A 19,542-nucleotide genomic window follows, 5' to 3' on the forward strand; every position below is an offset into this window, starting at 1 on the left:
TAGACATTCTTCTCTCACTCACATGCTTTGGTTTTGAGTGTAATGATGGGATTTAGTCTGTCAGCATTTATAGACTTATTTGCACACCCTCTAACCATATGAACTTGTTGAAAACTCTGAGGAAGCAAAGTGTTACTTTTTGCAAGGTGTTTGCAAACTAACTAGATTAACTAGATATATAAAAAGACTCTTCTGGCCAATATTTAAGGGAAGGTTATTACTAGCAAGTGTAATTTGGAAAGCCAGTTTGAAATTTAAAGAATAATGTCGAAAGGTAATAGTGGTTTCGAAGTTTAATGTAAGTACACCATATTATTTTTCATCTTATCCTCACTTGAACCCTAAGGATTTTGGCTATAGTTACAGGACCATTTTGATTTTGTTCACCTCGTTCCACAAGGACCACACAATTTCCAGTGCACCATCTATGTGCATGCCACTGCTCCTCTGAGTGAAAGTAGAGGATCACTTGCATTAGAGTACCCTTTGCTACTTGTTGAAAAGTCAGATACTGAGCACCTTCCCCAGCCATAATGAATCACAATCTCTGGGGATGGTGTCCTGGCATCTGAGCTATCACTAGCATCCCAGATGATTCTTGTGCAGACTCAAGTCTGAAAACTACTGCTGTAGGCGTTATTTTCTGTCGTCACCATTATTTTCCCTAACTCACAGCAGCTTTGTTTTCTGCCCTACCTCGAGTACCTGCATATTTACAAACTGACAAGTAAAATTATGTAGACTAAATAAATAGGGCAAAAATATGAGCAACATATTCTTACCCTATTCTTATAAATCTTATAAAATATAGATTTACATAAATATAGGATTATTTATAAGATTTTTTTCCCCGAATTGGATAATTAAGAACTGATTTAGTTATGTTTCATTTTCTCCAGTGTATTGTCTGAAATTTTTCTCTGGTGTACTTTATTTTAATAATTTTTTTAATCAGAGTAATATATGTGTATAAGAAGTCATATAATACACAAGACTCAATGAAACAGTAAGTTCTCCTGGTTTTATATATTTATATTTTGCTTTTATTTTACTCAAGATATCTTGGAATTTTCCTGTATTAGTACATACACATCTTTCTCATTATATTTTACTGCTGCGTGGTATTGTTTGGATGTACTGTGATTCAGTTAACCAGTCCTCTATTGGTAGGTAATTGATAGATACTTGAGCTATTTCCAGAAACCCTGTGGGGCAGTTCTACTCTGACCTCTAGGGTCACTATGAGTCAAAATTGACTCGACAGCAGTGGGTTTGGTTTTTTGGCTTTTGAGCTGTTTCCGGTCTTTTGTCATTACAAATAATATGACAGTAAGTAACTTCATACGTATCATCTTTTGTTGATTCTGAGGTACACTTTTTTTTTTTAACATTTCCCATATTGGGGTACAACTTACAATTGATAGTTTGTCATAGTTTAATTGGCAGTAGTATTTCATAGTGGTAAGTGAGATAATGGTGTGCCTGACAATTGATGGACTGACTATGCTGTTTCATATATGTGTAGGTGTCTTTGTGGGATGGATTCCCCAGCAGAGAAGTCTCTGGGCCAAGGGTAAATGCATCTGTAGTTTTGGTAGATAGACAAAATGCATTTTAATCCCATGTAGCCTTAAGCATTCAATTTACATGGTCATTTTGTCATAAATCGTTCCTACCGAAACATAAAGGGATATCATGGAATGCAGCCCTCCTAGATTATTATTCTTGTTTATTATGTGATAAACATTATTTATTGAGTACTTTCTGTGTGGGAGTTCTTAGGTTGGAACCTCTTTAAATCTATAATCACATCTGCATACTCAACTAATTTGGAAAAGATGAAAAGATTTTTAATTATTTTAACGTTTATCATGACAGTATTTTTTGTTTCGGCATCAGGATTGTATGTTTTCATGGAAGGTTATAGATTGAGATGCTTTTAGGATAAACTTCGTTACCATCTCAATTTTTTCTTTTCCTTTCACCTACCCTTCAGGTCAAAATGTGGAGAAAGAGATGAATTATCCCCAAAGAGAATTAAAGTGGAGGTATGATTATGTATTGAATTTTTTATGCTAATAATGCTTGTTTCTGTCTTTAGATCATTAAAAATAGAACGAAGTCTTACTAGTTCTGACTAAAAAAAGGCAGTACCGTAAACTAGTGAAAAATATGAATTATAGAATCTTAAAATACAATATAGAATTTTGGTGCTTTGAAGTACTACAGTAATTTGAACTAGGATACTAAGGAAGTTCTTAGAAGGAAGCAGTAATGACTAGATTGATGTCCAATCAATAATATCAAAGGTTGATTTATAAATAGGTGTTTCATATAGACTTAAAATTTTCACTGAACTATTCCTTTTATAATCTTATTTCCATCGTTAGTTATCAAATACATTGAGAGGAGATAAGTTTTAGTTTCTCTATAATTAAGTATCTGATGAAAATGACAATTTTGTAGCTGTAAATTACGGAAACTTTCCTATAAGTAAAGCTTCTTTTAGAGGATCGTGGTTGAGGCTATCCTTTTGATTTTAGACCTGCAGGTGGTGAAGGGGGGAGTTAAGACTTTCAGAAGTATAGAATGGTTTCAGACTGCTATTTCTTAATTTCGATTGAGTGTTTTTTTCAGGCCAGTCTGTAACAGAGTAGAAATTTTTCTCTTGGTCAGGGGATGGTGGTTGGTACTTGCTTAGTCATCCCATTATTTAGTTTCAAGTAAGCTATGCTTGACTACCCTAAATTTTCATCATCAGATTAGACTTACAAAGCACCTGTTTGTATAGCAGTGATCCTTTATTCACACTAAAGCTAGAGTTATCTTTTAAAAATATAAATTCCTTTCGTACTTAAATCCTTCCAATGGCATTCCTCTGTATCTGGAATAAAATCTAAACTTAACTCTACATGACCAGACTTGAGCTTGCATCTCTAACTTCATCTGCCACCACACTTCCCCATTCTTACTGTGTTCCATCTATGCTGACCAACTTTCTGTTCCTGGAATATACCTACTTATTTGTGCCTCAGCATTCATTGTTTGTTCCCTCTATTTAGAGTTACCTTCCTCTAAATCTTCACATATCTTAAATTTGCAGCCGAGTTTTCCCTGACTTCCATACCTCCCTTTCTAAATGATAAACCTTACCCCAAAATCACATTCAGGCCCATTCTCCTGGTTTATTTCATTTGTTTTCACAGCACTTATCACTATCTGAAAGTATTATATATGTTTATTTTTAACTTCTTATCATTGTGCACAATAGGACTCTTATCTTGTCTGTTCACTACTTTATACTCAGTTATGTTAATAGGGACTTAATAAAATCTGCTGGATGAAATACTGAATGGCTGTGGGGAAGTATGCTGACTACTGAAAACTTCAGTCTGAAGCACTGGTTCTTAAAGAAAAGTATTTTGTCCAAAAAGAGCAAGTTTTTAAAAATTGTGCTTATAATTTAGGACCTCACTGTTAGCTCTGAATTAATGTTTAAGATGAGTTCTCAGATATCATCCTAAAAGGCCACGTTGAAAGATAGTCTAGGTAGTGAAATGATTTTATACCCTTGTACCAACAAGATAACATGTAAGAGAGGATCCCTCTAGATTTAGCATTTTTAGTGACTTGCTATCATTGAAAGGAAAGGCAGGTAAACATAGAAGCTGCAAAGAAGGCCTGTGCTGTTGGAAGATTTAAAAGAAAGAAGTTATAAAACCTATCTAGTGGCCAGGAAAAGTAGTCAGCCGCCAGGCTAAAATGGCAGCCACTTCTCTTTTCACCACTGACCCTCACTGAGATCACCATTCAGGCTATTTTCACATTTAAACCCCACTTTCTCTATTTGTCTAGCTTCAGAGATCACTCTTGAACATTGAAAATTGTGAATATGAGACTCATGGACTGTTTGAACTGAAGTTTTTTTGGTTAGGTTGTATTGATAAAGCCCCTCTCAAGGGCCGTGATCTGAAACTTAAGCAAATGTTTCTTGTATCCAGTACAGTATTTTGAGTTTATTTTTATGATGGTTTATAGCATTTGTTGTGACCCTTGTACTCCTTTAAATTGGAGCCCTGGAGGCACAGTAGTTAAAGAGGTCAGCTGCTAACCAAAAGGTCAATAGTTCGAATCTACCAGCCGCTCCTTGGAAACCCTTTGGGGCAGTTCCACTCTGTCCTATAGGGTCACTGTGAGTTCGAATCTACTCACGGCAATGGATTTTTTTTTTTTCTTCAAGAGATAATTGGATTATAGTTTTATATGGTTGATTTCGGAAACCCTGGTGGTGTAGTGGTTAAGTGCTACAGGTACTAACCAAAGGGTCAGCAGTTCGAATCCGCCAGGCGCTCCTTGGAAACTTTATGGGGCAGTTCTACTCTGTAGGGTTGCTATGAGTTGGAATCGACTCCATGGCACTGAGTTTGGTTTGGTTTTTTTGGTATGGTTGGTTTATTGGTTTGCTTGAGTTCGCAAAGCCAGTTTGAACAGTTCTAGATGCAAGGTTAAGATAATCAGCATTTCCTTTCCTGTGAATAACAATTCTAATCCTTCCTAAATAAAGCAAGTAACTAAATCACTCCAAATCTTCTTTAAATGCTTTTATAGGAGCTAATTCTTGGTTTTGTTTCCCACAAGTAAATAGGGACTTTGAATTTAGAGCAGTGGTTTGGTTTTTTTGTTGGTGTTCTTGATTTGTTTTTACTTTTGTTTTTGCTTAGTTTTTTTTTTAAAGCACTTGCGTATTGCAGGTCAGCATTATCTCTTCAAAATGTGTGTGTGTGTTATGCATGTGTATATACCCACTTATGTATATAGTGTAATCCTCTGCAAGATATACAATGTTGGCATTAGTCATTGTCCAAGTTCTATGGCAGTGTACTCTAAGTCAAATTTGAGATACTGGAGCTGTTCATTTGGTTCTGGAATTGGCTGTATTGGCTGTAAAGGGTTCTTATACTTCCTTTAAGAAGAGTTCTCATCATCAGTATGATACTTCTTATTAGTAGTAGTATTGGTTCAGTAGGTATTTGTTGAATATTATCTGCAATGGGGCTCTGTAATAAGCCCGATATGGAATCTAAAATAAGTCTTTGTTCCTGCAGTTAAGTACTGTTAAGTAGTTGCCACATTCCACTTTAATAGTAGTAGTTATTAGAGTGGAATCTGTAAATACTAGTGCTTTGTCTTTGTCTAGCTCCTATGTGGCTACAGGGGAGGTGGAGAATTTCTGGGTTGAAAAGAGATTTGGGGAAGTATCATTGGGGTTGGGTTTTAAATTAAGGGTAGGATTTCAGAAGATGAGGATATGAAATAGGAGGTGGCATTATAAAGATAGGCAAAGGCACAGATCTAAGAAAACACCAGGTGTGTTTAAAGAACAAGGAATAAACCCATTTGTCCAGAATACATGACTGACACAGACCAAAAAACCACACCCATTGCCTGTGAGTTGATTCCAACTTAGCGACCCTGTAGATCAGAGTAGAAGTGCCCCCATAGTGTTTCCAAGGCTGTGAAGCTTTAGGGGAGCACACTGCCACAACTTTCACCACGGTGCAGCTGCTGGGGTCAAACTGCTCATCTTTCCATGAGCAGCCTAGTACTTAACCACTGTGCCACACAAAGGACCTCATAAATAAAACCAAAAAGAGTTGAGAATTCTTTAAACATACTTTTTCTCATTTATTTTTTTTTGAATATTTCTTTTAGGATTCTCAGCTTAATAATTCTCTATTAAGAGAAAATAATATAAAAATAAGCTTAGCCCGTTGTATCACAGATTTAACGAGACAGCTTTTTCCCTTCCTGTTCATCTTTATTTTTCCGAAACCCTTAAAAACAACCAATAAGCATACATGGGAAGTTGCTGACATATTTCTGTCTTAAAAGGATAATTTTTATAATGATCAAGAAGAAATGTTAATGTCCAATAGATAAAATAGAAGTGATGTCGAAATAATTAGATGAGTAAGGGAAAGAGAAAAACTTCCTTGCTTTAGGATACACTAATAAAGCGAGTACTTTGTTCAGGCTCGATAGGAGATTTTGCTAAATGATATATTTTCCTGATCTGTATGTGAAGGATTGGGTGGAATGAAGTTTTAAAATACTTGTCTGTATTTTTTTTTTTTCCCTAGAAAACTCTTCTTACTTCATAGGTTATTCCCCCTTAAAGATAGTTGTTATCTATTTGGGGACTTTTTGGTTATTGTTGTGTTTTGAATATCAGTGTATACATGATATAGAAGTACTCAGGATAATCTCTTGTTCTTAAATACTGCTCCTCACAGGGCAGGTCATGTTAGACATTAAAGAACAGATTTTGAACTTTAATTCCCAGGATACATGAGATAGACACAGAGAAAAAGATTGCCTGCCTGCTTGGGGAGGCTTTAGGGGAACCCACCATTTGCAGTGAAACCTCTCGGGAAAGCACCTCTACAACCCCATATGGTAGTAAGTTAGGTTTGGGACTACCCTTTCCTCCCCAGGCTAGATGAATAGCTTGTCCACCTGGTATGACCCCGTGTGAATCCATTTACAGCTAAAATTAAAATAGATTATGTTTATTCTTATTTTTTTCATCAGACCCTAAATCTAGCTCTGGGGCAATTGTAAAAATAATAACTACTTTTTATTGAATGTATCATGCCCTGTTAGATGTTTAAAATTCGTTATCACAAACCTTATCTACCTTATATGGAGGCTTTATAAGTTCCATTTTACAGCCAAGGAAGGAGAAAGCCAGCCAGAAAGGCTGAATAACTTGCCCAGGTTGCACATTACTATTCAGCGATGGAGCCAGGGCTTCAATTCTAGGTCTGACTCCTAAACTTACAGCTGTTCGGCCTTCCAGAGTGTTAATGAGCACTCACAGAGTACCTTAGGAGTGAAAAACACTATTGGGATTATAACTTTCTCCCTTTTTTCCTGCTAGCATGCCATGAGTCGCAGAATGTGCACAGGACATTTTGAAGAAGGGGGAAACAGTAGCACTTGTCATTTTCTAATCCAAGGAAAATTACCCAGTAAACAGTTATAAGTTTTGAGTAGAGCATTTACAAAATATATTTAAACATAAGGGATCACCATTTAATATGGTATTGTTCAGAGTGAATAAAAACCGTCTATTGGGAAAATATCCAGAATAAATCAGGAAAAGTTTATTTATTGAACCTGCCTGTGACAGAAAGATGGCTTGGCAACTAGTTAAAACCAAAACCAAACCCACTGCCATTGTGTCAGTTCCAACTCATAGCGACCCTGTAGGATAGAGAAGAGCTGACCCTTAGGGTTTTCAAGGTTATAAATCTTTATGGAAGAAGACCGCTAGGTCTTTCTCCTGAGGAATGGCTGGTGGGTTCGAACTGCCAACTTTTTGGTTAGCAGCCGAGCATTTTAACCGCCGCGCCCCCAGGGCTCCTGACAACTAGTTAAAGGAGGTGAAAAATCCAGAAGCAAAGCCCCTGGCATTCTCGTCTCCCCCTCAGTTTTTTAAACATTCGTTAAAAGTGGATTCAGTTGATACCCTTTCTTCTTCATTAAGAATACAGAATGTTCCATGAAGAAAACCCTGTCATTACTTCCAGTTTTTGAAGTAACATCTTAGAGGAGGAAAGATACTGAACAGTGGATGGCAGTGTAAAACTACCCCCTCAGGACTGGTGATGGTAGCCGACTCAGTGGACTGTTACTGTTCATATTTCATCTGTAAGTTTTCTACATTCACTAAAATTGCTGGAGACTAGGCAGAGAGATGGGAGGTGACAGCATTCTTGATCCTGTGTGGGCTGGGAGTGCAAAGTAATCAGAGATAACTGGATGAAAGCAATGAAGTTTGTTAATAGAGACCAGAAAGTCAGAGAATTGGAGCTTAAAGAAGAAAGAGGAAACATCTGCTAGCAGTTCCAGTAGGGTGGGGGTATGGGAGTGAGGAAGAGGGACAGGAGAGAGAGGGTCAGAATATCCACCTACGCTGTTACTAAGCTTGTTAAAAAGAAAGCTAGTCTAATTTGATGTAGACTCTTCCCCTCTGGATCAGAAAAACAGAAGCATTACAATCTGCTATTCATATAGAAAGTGTGAGTAGAAAAAAAGGAAAATGCACATGTGGGACTGAGAACATCTGCTATAAGAAGTCATTTTAAAGACAGCTAAACAGTGGCTTTAAAGCTTCTTGCTAGTGTTTGGCGGAAAGGAGGAAGAGGAATGGGGGTGGAGACCAATGGGATGAGAGTAATTAGGTCATGAACAGCATCCTGCCCTGTAGCTTTTATTTTCTCAGTGCTCAGACCCAGAGTCTCACCAGCAAGGGGACACTGTGATTAATGGTAGCAGCCAAGAATATGACATGAAGATAAATTGCCCATAGCACTGTACAGCTGATGCCTGGGAAAAAAGCTTGAGAGACGTAAAACCAGAGTCCTGTGCCAAACAGTGTGAAAGAGACTAGTTTCTTGGGAATAGTCTCACTTTTATTTCTGAGTCATATATTTTGGTGCCTTAAAACTAGTACTTTATATGTCATAAAGTGATAGATATTCAATCCTGAAGTTTTCCCATCCAAGATAAACTGTGAAGACTGGGAGAAAATCAGAATGACTAATGTACCCAGTTGTGGTCTTGCAAGAGAGACCACTGATTATTTAGATATTGTTATTGCATGCTTTTATTTCTTTTTATTAATGATAGAGTAACGTCAGTTTTGTAAAAACTTGCACAAGAAGGATTTGAAGTCCTCCTTCCAGCTTTAAATTATTTTCATGGCCCAATAATTCTAATAGTTGTGCTGCCATGTATTTGTATAGCAATTTGTACATTTTAAAGATTTACTACCATTTGCATTATTAATTCCCACAAACCTCCATTGGCTAGATAAAGCAGGTAGTATAATCTCCATACAAAAATTTGGAACACTGAAATAATGAGGTTAACTGTCATGCTTAAAATCACACATCTAATTCCTAACAAGAATACTAGATTACTCCTCTTGCAACCTTCTTCTAAAAGAGTATGGAGATTAGATTAGAGTTCTTGGGGGCTCTGGCCGGGGCCCACTCCTCCTGTCCAGTGCCCTGGCCTCAGGGCCTGTCCATGAGCTGAGACTCTCCACTCTGGATCTACAGCCTGATCTTGTCCAGAGCTCCAAACTCAGTGCACCTGCCAATGGGGCTTGTCTACGTAGATGCTTCACCAGCACATCAGACTCAGCATATCCCCAACTGAATTCATTAGCTTTCTGGCCCCTCTCCAAACCTCCTGGCCCCAAGTTCTTTATCCTAGTGAATGTTACCACCAAACTCATGGTTGCCATAAAAATGGCAGGCAGGGCGTCTGACCTCCTCATTTAGCTTTCCAAGGGAAAAGAAAGAGAATTACCATTAGCAACAGCGCAAGGCTGATTCTTATGAGGTGGAGGTCAGACACACCTCCTCTCTCCAACCTTTTTACCAATTCTGACTCCAGCCGTGCCTCCCATGCCACTCTCTGCTGGGCTCAGTAATTCATTGCAGTGGCCACACAGAACTCACAGATCATATTCACAGTTATGGGGTTTATTAGCGAAGTAACAGGCTGCAATTCAGGATCAGGAAGTACTCAGAATACAGTTCTTTGATCAGGACAGCCTCTTCTAAGCCATGCTCGCAGGCAGACCCTCTCTGGCCCTTGGCCACTTGGCCTAGCCTCTGTCCTGCTTGGGCAACTGTTACAGAGCTCTTTAGCTCTACCAATAAGTAACCAGAGGCACCTTACTCCACCAGCAAGCCTCCTGCCCAGACACACTCAGCTCTCACTTCCTGGGTCAGAAAGCTCACCGTGCTGTTTCCTGCTGGTTCTGCTGCCTTTGCTGGTGCTGTTTCTCTGCCCCTCCTTCTTGCCATTTTGCTGCCTTTGGTGTTACAGCTCCTCTATCTGTTTCCTTGGTCTAGGAAGGTCTCAGCGCAGGGATCCTGGATCCAAAGGACACACTACACTCCTAGCTCTTCTTTCTTGGTGGTAGTAAGGTTCACCCCTGCTCTGGGATTGGCTCTCTTTTAAAGCCTTAATGAATGGAAAAACTGACCAGTTCCCTATTGGAGTTCCATGAATCTTATTGACGTTATTTGCAAGCTATCTAATCCTCTTGGTGGGCCATAAACACCTCATGTGCATAGTCCCACCCAGGCATTTGATGGGACTTACAAAGACTATGACTCGAAGGGCCATATTAAGTAATTCACTGCACTGCAGTTGTCTAAGCCATAGCTCAAGAATTCATTTATTTATCTCTGTCTTCATCCGCCACTGTCCAGGGCTAGGCCAGCATTCTCTCTCTTCACCACAGCTCTCTAAGAAACCGCCTCACCACCAGCCTTGCACTCCTCAATCCATTCTTACCATCACATTGAAATTGGGCTTTCTAAAATGCAGATCTGATGAGACTCTTCCCTGCCTAAGACCTCCAATGGCTTCCCTTTGCATATAAGATAAAATCTAAAAATCTCATCAGGGCCTCCAGGGTCTCACAGAATCCATTTCCTGTGTAACTTCCTAGCTTCTTCTCTCACCACTCAGTCTTTCTCAGTTTTAACTCCTTTTATTTTGGCTATCTCCCACTTTTTGAAAGTTCACGTTGCACCACTTAGCTTTTACATAAGACCTACACTCATTCTTGTTTTCACAAACCAAAAGAAATCCAAAGAGGATTTTTGCTTTTACAAAAAAGATGAAAAGTGAAAATACCATTCAGCGTTTGTTTTGCAGCAAGCCTTTAAAGAAGCAGCCCATGCCCTGAGCAACAAGAGCGATGTCCCCGAGCTTCCCATTTCTCCTTTATCTAGGCTGAGTATTGATTATATCATTCCTGCCTTTGCTATATGTTAGTGTTACTTCAGGTTTTATGTGTTACTTGGTACGATTTGGTAGATTGTTTTTAGGGTCTGGGAATGTTCAGATATTTTTCCCATATACATTAATGGTAAGTGCTTCTTTGTTTTATGCCATTTCTGCTTATGAAAGGTTTCGTAGGAATGCTCTACTTTCAGATAGCGGGAGAAGCCTATATTAAATATTTTCAAGTTCCTAGAGTGTATCATGTTCCTTTTTGCCTCCAGGCCTTTATACAAGCTGCTCTCTTTTCCTACAGAACGCTGGTCCTTAGAGCCTCAGTCTAGGTATCACACCATCTGGGAAGCCTTCTCTGATACACTGCCCTCCATTTTGCTTCTGGGTCAGTTCGTCCATTTCCCTTTCTAGACTGTATTTGTGAAAAGAGCAGGAGCCATGTCTTACTTTGTCTGGCATTGTATCCTCACTATTGAGTGTAGTGTATGGAACATGCTTTGCAAATGATTCATTTTTGTTGCATGAATAAGCAAATGTTTCCAGATTTCTGCTTTTCTTTTCACTAGAAAGTTTCCCAACAATATCGCTAACAATCTCTTGCTAGTTTCAGTTTTAATGTCTAGTTTCTCTTTATTCTCTAAGATGTCTATACTGTGTAAATATCCCTAAAATTTATGTCTCTTCCCCATCATAGAGAGATACAGTAAGTTACTTACAACATGTGATCTATTTTAATCTGATTAAATTTGGTGGCTTTTGGGGTGATCTTGATAAATATCAGTAACAGACATGTATTGGGTAATTTCTGTATGCCATGTACCGTGCTAACTATTTTTCATGCATTTTTCACTTCCTTAAAATAACTCTGTAAGTTAGAGTACTGTTGTTATGCCCACTTCGCAGATAAGGAAACTGAGACACAGAGAGATGAAATAGTCTGCCCAGTGTCATAGCAAAAAAGTGGTAGAATAAGATTTTAAACTCAGTGCAAATCATAGAGTAAAAATCGGTTCAGTTTATAAAAAACAGAGCTGTAAGAGAAATGTCTGTATATGCTTCTAGGCTTTTATGGATTGAGCATAGCCTTTGAAGCCACTGTCTGTAGGTATACTATGAGGGAAACCCGGGATTGTTTGTGGTGGAGGTTACATGAGATAATTTCTGTAAAAAATAGTACATAACACACATAAAAAGGCATCAAAATGACAGCACTAAACACATCTATAATTACGCTGAATGTAAACGGACTAAATGCACCAACAAAGAGACAGAGAGTCTCAGACTGCATAAAGAAACACGATCCGTCTATATGCTGCCTACAAGAGACACACCTTAGACTTAGAGACACAAACAAACTAAAACTCAAAGGATGGAAAAAAAATATATCAAGCAAACAATAAGCAAAAAAGAGCAGGAGTAGCAATATTAACTTCTGACAAAATAAACTTTAAAGTTAAATCCACCACGAAGGATAAAGAAAGACACTACATAATGATTAAAGGGACAATTGACCAGGAAGATATAACCATATTAAATAGTTATGCACCCAGTGATAGGGCTGCAAGATACATAAAACAAACTTTAACGGAACTGAAAAGTGACATAGACACCTCCACAATTATAGTAGGAGACTTCAACACACCACTTTCAGAGAAGGACAGGACATCCAGTAAGAAGCTCAACAGAGACACGGAAGACCTAATTGCTACAATCAACCAACTTGACATCATTGACTTATACAGAACACTCCACCCAACTGCTGCAAAGTATACTTTTTTTTCTAGCACACATGGAACATTCTCTAGAATAGACCACATATTAGGTCATAAAACAAACCTTTGCAGAATCTAAAACATCGAAATAGTACAAAGCATCTTCTCAGACCACAAGGCCATAAAAGTGGAAATCAATAACAGAAAAAATAGGGAAAAGAAATCAAATACTTGGAAACTGAACAATACCCTGCTCAAAAAAGACTGGGTTATAGAAGACATTAAGGAGAGAATAAAGAAATTCATAGAATACAACGAGAATGAAAATAATTCCTATCAAAACCTCTGGGACACAGCAAAAGCAGTGCTCAGAGGTCAATTTATATCGATAAATGCACATATACATAAAGAATAAAGAGCCAAACTCAGAGAACTGTCCCTACAACTTGAACAAATAGAAAGTGAGCAAGAATCCATCAAGCACAAGAAGAAAACAAATACTAAAAATTAGAGCTGAACTAAATGAATTAGAGAACAGAAAAACAATTGAAAGAATTAACAAAGCCAAAAGCTGGTTCTTTGAAAAAATTAACAAGATTGATAAACCATTGGCCAGACAGACTAAAGAAATACAGGAAAGGAAACAAATAACCCGAATAAGAAACGAGATGGGCCACATCACAACAGACCCAGCTGAAATTAAAACAATCATATCAGATTATTATGAAAAATTGTATTCTAACAAATTTGCAAACCTTGAAGAAATGGATGAATTCCTAGAAAAACACTACCTACCTAAACTAACACAATCAGAAGTAGAACAACTAAATAGACCCATAACAAAAAAAGAGATTGAAACGGTAATCAAAAAACTCCCAACAAGAAAAAGCCCTGGCCCGGACAGCTTTATTGCAGAGTTCTACCAAACTTTCAGAGAAGAGTTAACACCACTACTACTAAAGGTATTTCAAAGCATAGAAAATGACGGAATGCTACCTAACTCATTCTATGAAGCCACCATATCCCTGATACCAAAACCAGGTAAAGACATCACAAAAACAGAAAATTACAGACCTAATATCCCTCATGAACATAGATGCAAAAATCCTCAACAAAATTCTAGCCAATAGAATTCAACAACATATCGAAAAAGTAATCTACCACGACCAAGTGGGATTTATACCAGGTATGTAAAAAAGAAAAAAAAAAAGACTTTCTTCTTTTATGCAAGGCTGGTTTAATATTAGAAAAACCATTAATGTAATCCACCATATAAATAAAACAAAAGACAAAAACCACATGATCTTATCAATTGATGCAGAAAAGGCATTTGACAAAGTCCAACACCCATTTATGATAAAAACTCTCAGCAAAATAGGAATTGAAGGAAAATTCCTCAACATAATAAAGGGCATCTATACAAAACCAACAGCCAACATCACTCTAAATGGAGAGAGCCTGAAAGCATTTCCCTTGAGAACGGGAACCAGACAAGGATGCCCTTTATCACTGCTCTTATTCAACATTGTGCTAGAGGTCCTAGCCAGAGCATTTAGGCTAGACAAAGAAATAAAGGGCAACCGGATTGGCAAGGAGGAAGTAAAATTATCTCTATTTGCAGATGACATGATCTTATCCACAGAAAACCCTAAGGAATCCTCCAGAAAACTACTGAAACTAATAGAAGAGTTTGGCAGAGTCTCAGGTTATAAGATAAACATACAAAAATCACTTGGATTCCTCTACATCAACAAAAAGAACATGGAAGAGGAAATCACCAAATACCATTCACAGTAGCCCCCAAGAAGATAAAATACTTAGGAATAAATCTTACCAAAGATGTAAAAGATCTATACAAAGAAAACTACAACGTACTATTACAAGAAACTAAAAAGGACCTACTTAAGTAGAAAAACATACCTTGCTCATGGATAGGAAGACTTAACATAGTAAAAATGTCTATTCTACCAAAAGCCATCTATACATACCGTGCACTTCCAATCCAAATTCCAATGACATTTTTTAATGTGATGGAGAAACAAATCACCAACTTCATATGGAAGGGAAAGAAGCCCCGGATAAGTAAAGCATTACTGAAAAAGAAGAAGAAAGTGGGAGGCCTCACTCTACCTGATTTTAGAACCTATTATATAGCCACAGTAGTCAAAACAGCCTGGTACTGGTACAACACAACAACAGGCACATAAACCAATGGAACAGAATTGAGAACCCAGATATAAATCCATCCACATATGAGCAGTTCATACTTGACAAAGACCCAGTGTCAGTTAATTGGGGAAAAGATAGTCTTTTTAACAAACGGTGCTGGCATAACTGGATATCCATTTGCAAAAAAATGAAACAGGACCCATGCCTCACACCATGCACAAAAACTAACTCCAAGTGGATCATAAAGACTAAACATAAAGACTAAAACGATAAAGAACATGGAAGAAAAAATAGGGATAACGTTAGGAGCCATAATACAAGGCATAAACAGAATACAAAATATTACCAAAAATGACAAAGAGAAACCAGGTAACTGGGAGCTCCTAAAAATCAAACACCTATGCTCATCTAAAGACTTCACCAAAAGAGTAAAAAGACCATCTACAGATTGGGAAAGAATTTTCAGTTATGACATCTCTGACCAGTGCCTGATCTCTAAAATCTATATGATTCTGTTAAAACTCAACCAGAAAAAGACAAACAACCCAATCAAGAAGTGGGGAAAGGATATGAACACGCACTTCGCTAAAGAAGATATTCGGGCAGCTAACAGATACATGAGAAAATGCTCTCGATCATTAGCCATTAGAGAAATGCAAATTAAAACTACAATGAGATTCCATCTCACTCCAACAAGGCTGACATTAATCCAAAAAACACAAAATAGTAAATGTTGGAGAGGCTGGGAAGAGATTGGAACTCTTATACACTGCTTGTGGGAATGTAAAATGGTACAACCACTTTGGAAATCTATCTGGCGTTTTCTTAAAAAGTTAGAAATAGAACTACCATGCAACCCAGAAGTCCCACTCCTCGGAATATACCCTAGAGAAATAAGAGCCTTTACACGAACAGATTTATGCACACTCATGTTTATTGCAGCTCTGTTTACAATAGCAAAAAGCTGGAAGCAACCAAGGTGTCCATCAACGGATGAATGGTTAAATAAATTGTGGTATATTCACACAATGGAATACTACACATCGATAAAGAACAGTGATGAATCTGTGAAACATTTCATAACATGGAGGAACCTGGAAGGCATTATGCTGAGCGAAATTAGAGGCAAAAGGACAAATATTGTATAAGACCATTATTATAAGATCTTGAGAAATAGTATAAACTGAGAAGAACACATACTTTTGTGGTTACGAGGAGGGGGAGGTAGGGAATGTAGGAGAGGGTTATTTACTGATTAGTTAGTAGATAAGAACTACTTTAGGTGAAGCGAAGGGCAGTACTCAATACAGGGAAGGTCAGCTCAACTGGACTGGACCAAAAGCAAAGAAGTTTCCAGGATAAACTGAATGCTTCAAAGGTCAGCGGAGCAAGGGCGGGGGTTTGGGGACTATGGCTTAAGGGGACTTCTAAGTCAATTGGCAAAATAATTCTATTATGAAAACATTCTGCATCCCACTTTGAAATGTGGCATCTGGGGTCTTAAATGCTACCAAGCGGCCATCTAAGATGCATCAATGGGTCTCAACCCACCTGGATTAAAGGAGAATGAAGAACACCAAGGTCACACGACAACTATGAGCCCAAGAGACAGAAGGGGCCACATGAACCAGAGACTTACATCATCCTGAGACCAGAAGAACTATATGGTGCCCGGCCACAACCAATGACTGCCCTGACAGGGAGCACAACAGAGAACCCCTGAGGGAGCAGGAGATCAGTGGGATGCAGACCCCAAATTCTCATAAAAAGACCAGACTTAATGGACTGACTGAGATTAGAGGAATCCCGGCAGTCATGGTCCCCAAACCTTCTGTTGGCCCAGGACAGGAACCATTCCTGAAGACAACTCATCAGACATGGAAGGGACTGGACAATAGGTTGGAGAGAGATGCTGATGAAGAGTGAGCTATTTGTATCAGGTGGACACTTGAGACTGTGTTGGCATCTCCTGTCTGGAGGGGAGATGGGAGGATTGAGAGGGTTAGAAACTGGCAAAATTGTCACAAAAGGAGAGACTGGAAGGGCTGACTCATTAGGGGGAGAGTAAGTGGGAGTATGGAGTAAGGTGTATATAAGCTTATATGTGACAGACTGACTTGATTTGTAAACGTTCACTTAAAGCTGAATAAAAATTATTAAAAAAAAAAAAACAGTACGTAGATTGTTTCCACCTTTTGGCTATTGTAGATAGTACTGCAGTGAACATTGGTATGCAAGTCTTTTTCAAGCTCTGGTTTCAAGTCTTTTGAGTATATACCTAGGATTAGAATTGCTGGGTTGTGTCGTAGTTCTATTTTTAGCTTTTTGAGGAACTGCCGCACTGTTTTTCATAACAGCTGTACAATTTTGCATTCTTACCAGCAATGGATAAGGGTTCCAGTTTCCCAAAATTCTTGCCAACATATGTTATTTTCATTTTTTTATCTTAGCCGTCCTAGTGGGAGTGAAATAATATCTCATTGCAGTTTTCATTTGCATCTCTCTGATGGCTAATGATGCTGAGCAACTTTTCATGTGTTTGGTGGCCAATGAATTTCCTCTTTGGTGAAATGTTTATTCCGGTCTTTTGCTCATTTTATAATTGGGTTGTCTTTTTGTGGTTGTTGCAGTTTTTTAAAAATTTTGGGTATTAAATTCTTTTCAGATACATGGTTTCCAAAGATATTCTCCCAGTTGGTAAAGGTTTTTGATGATCAAAAGTTTTTAACTTTTATGTTGTTGTTGTTAGGTGCTGTCGAGTTGGTTCCAACATAATGACCCTCTATACAATAGAACGAAACACTGGCCATTACTGTGCAGTTCTCGCAGTTGCTAGGCTTGAACCCATTGTTGCAGCCACTGTGTCAGTCCATCTCAGAACCCATTGTTGCTGCCACTGTGTCAGTCCATCTCACTGAGAGTCTTTCTTTTTCTCGCCGACCCAATTCCTCTGTCCTTCTTCAGGGACTGATCCCTCCTGATAACATGTCCGAAGTGTGTGAGACGAAGTGTCATCATCTTTGCTTCAAAGGAGCATGAGGCTCCATTTATTTATTTTATCTTTTGCTGTTCGCACTTTTGTTTTACATTAGATAATTCACTGTTTAAAGCCAGACCTGACAGCATTGCTCTGCATTTTCTTCTAAGAACGTTATGGTTTTAGATGAATGGATAAACAAAATGTGGTACATGTAATGGAATACTACCCAGCCAGTAGGAGAAATGAAGTCACGACACATGCTCCAGTATGGAGGGAGCTTGAAGACATTGTGCCGAGTAAAAAAAGTCAATCACAAAAGGACAAATATTGTATGACCTCACTTGTATAAAAGACAAGGAAAGGAAAATGTACTGAGACCAAAGTTTATTAGTGGTTACCAGGGACAAGAGGGAGAGGAAAAAGGGGAGTTAACGGTGATGGAAAAATTGCATTGATTAAATGTAGAGTTCCACAGCCGATCATTGTAATTGCTGTCTTGAGTTGTATATCTGTAAAAAGTTGAATTGGCAGAAGTTGTATGTCATGGATTGAATTGTGTCCCCACCAAAGTATGTGTCAACTTGATTAAGCCATGATTCCCAGTATTGTGTGGTTGTCCTCCATTTTGTGATTGTAATTTTATGTTAAAGAAGATGGACAGGGAAGATGTGGGCTCGAGGCCCAAGGGCCTAGAGACCAAGGAACACAGGAAGCCAAGCTGCCTCAGTCTCAGGTATGGCCAGACCTCTGGGGTTTCAAAGGATGGAGCCCTGGCCTCTGGTGTTTCTAAGGGTGGAGGCACCACTCAGATGGACTAGGAGAATAGTGTCCCTAAAGCTGAGGGAGCAGAGTTGCTCTCTCAGTGGTTGCTGCCTACTGGTCTGTGAGAAAATAAATTTTTCTTTGTTAAAGCAATCCACTAGTGGTATTTCTGTTACAACAGCACTAGATAACTAAGACATTGTGTGATAGATATATTTACAACAACAGAAAAAAAAAAAAAGGATGCTGAGGCTACTAAACACCTCCTGGAATTTGGTTCCTTAGTTTGGAGGTTTAGGGTCATGGTTTCATGGAACATCCCAGTTAATGGGCCTAATAATGTGTTTAGTGCTTCTGTTCCATCTCCTAGTTTGTTTTGTAATGCCTGGGGTCTTAAAACTTTGTAAGAGGCCCTCTAACACGCAACAGTTGGCCTCTATTCACCTGGAGCAACAGAGGAAGAAGGAGAATCAGGGATAGGAGGAGGATATGGAATGCGTGGCTAATTGCTTCCGTTAACAATTGCCTCCGTTGCCATGAGACCAGAAAAACTGGATGGTGCCTGGCTACCATTACTGAACATTTTGATCAAAGATTCCATGGAGAAATTCCTCCATGGAATCTTTGATCAAAAGGGGAAAAATGCAGAACAGGATTTCAGATTCTCATGGACTCCAGACTTTCTGATGCCATGGAAGGTAGATGAACTCCTGAAACTATTGCCCTGAGATAATGTTTAAACCTTAAACCAAAAACATCCCCTGACGTCTTCTTAAAACCAAACAGTAGTTTAGCTGAACTAGTAAAAAATGTCTGCCTTGAGCATTAACTCTTTTAAGACCTATCTATATGGGATCAGAGTGACAGCAACAACTTGAAAGATTAGACAGAAACCTTAGGAGGCAGTGAGTTTATGTTAATGAGGGAGGAACAACTCAGAAAAGGAGGGTGAGAATGGTTGCACAATTCAAAGAATGTAAGCAGTGTCACTAAAATGTACATGTAGAAACTGTTGAATTGGTGTATGTTTTGCTGTGTATATTCTCAACAGTAACAAAATAAATAAAATTTGGAAAAAAATAGTACATGGTC

The 19,542-nt window shown here is 38.4% G+C and overlaps 1 protein-coding gene across 8 annotated transcripts in view; it reads left to right on the top strand.

The window, feature by feature from the left end:
• NAB1 (NGFI-A binding protein 1) overlaps nucleotides 1-19,542 on the top strand; it is a 62,797-nt gene that overhangs the window by 23,728 nt on the left and 19,527 nt on the right. For all 8 annotated transcript variants that reach the window (XR_007517888.1, XR_007517887.1, XM_049887702.1 and 5 more), the window contains one exon: nucleotides 1,997-2,048. Coding sequence is in view for 6 of the 8 variants with exons in the window: in XM_049887702.1 (XP_049743659.1) it covers nucleotides 1,997-2,048 (52 nt within the window). In the remaining 2 variants the exon portion in view is untranslated. The remainder of the gene's footprint in view (nucleotides 1-1,996; nucleotides 2,049-19,542) is intronic.

The sequence above is a fragment of the Elephas maximus genome, chromosome 6 (genome assembly GCF_024166365.1).
Source record: "Elephas maximus indicus isolate mEleMax1 chromosome 6, mEleMax1 primary haplotype, whole genome shotgun sequence".
Classification (NCBI taxonomy): domain Eukaryota; kingdom Metazoa; phylum Chordata; class Mammalia; order Proboscidea; family Elephantidae; genus Elephas; species Elephas maximus.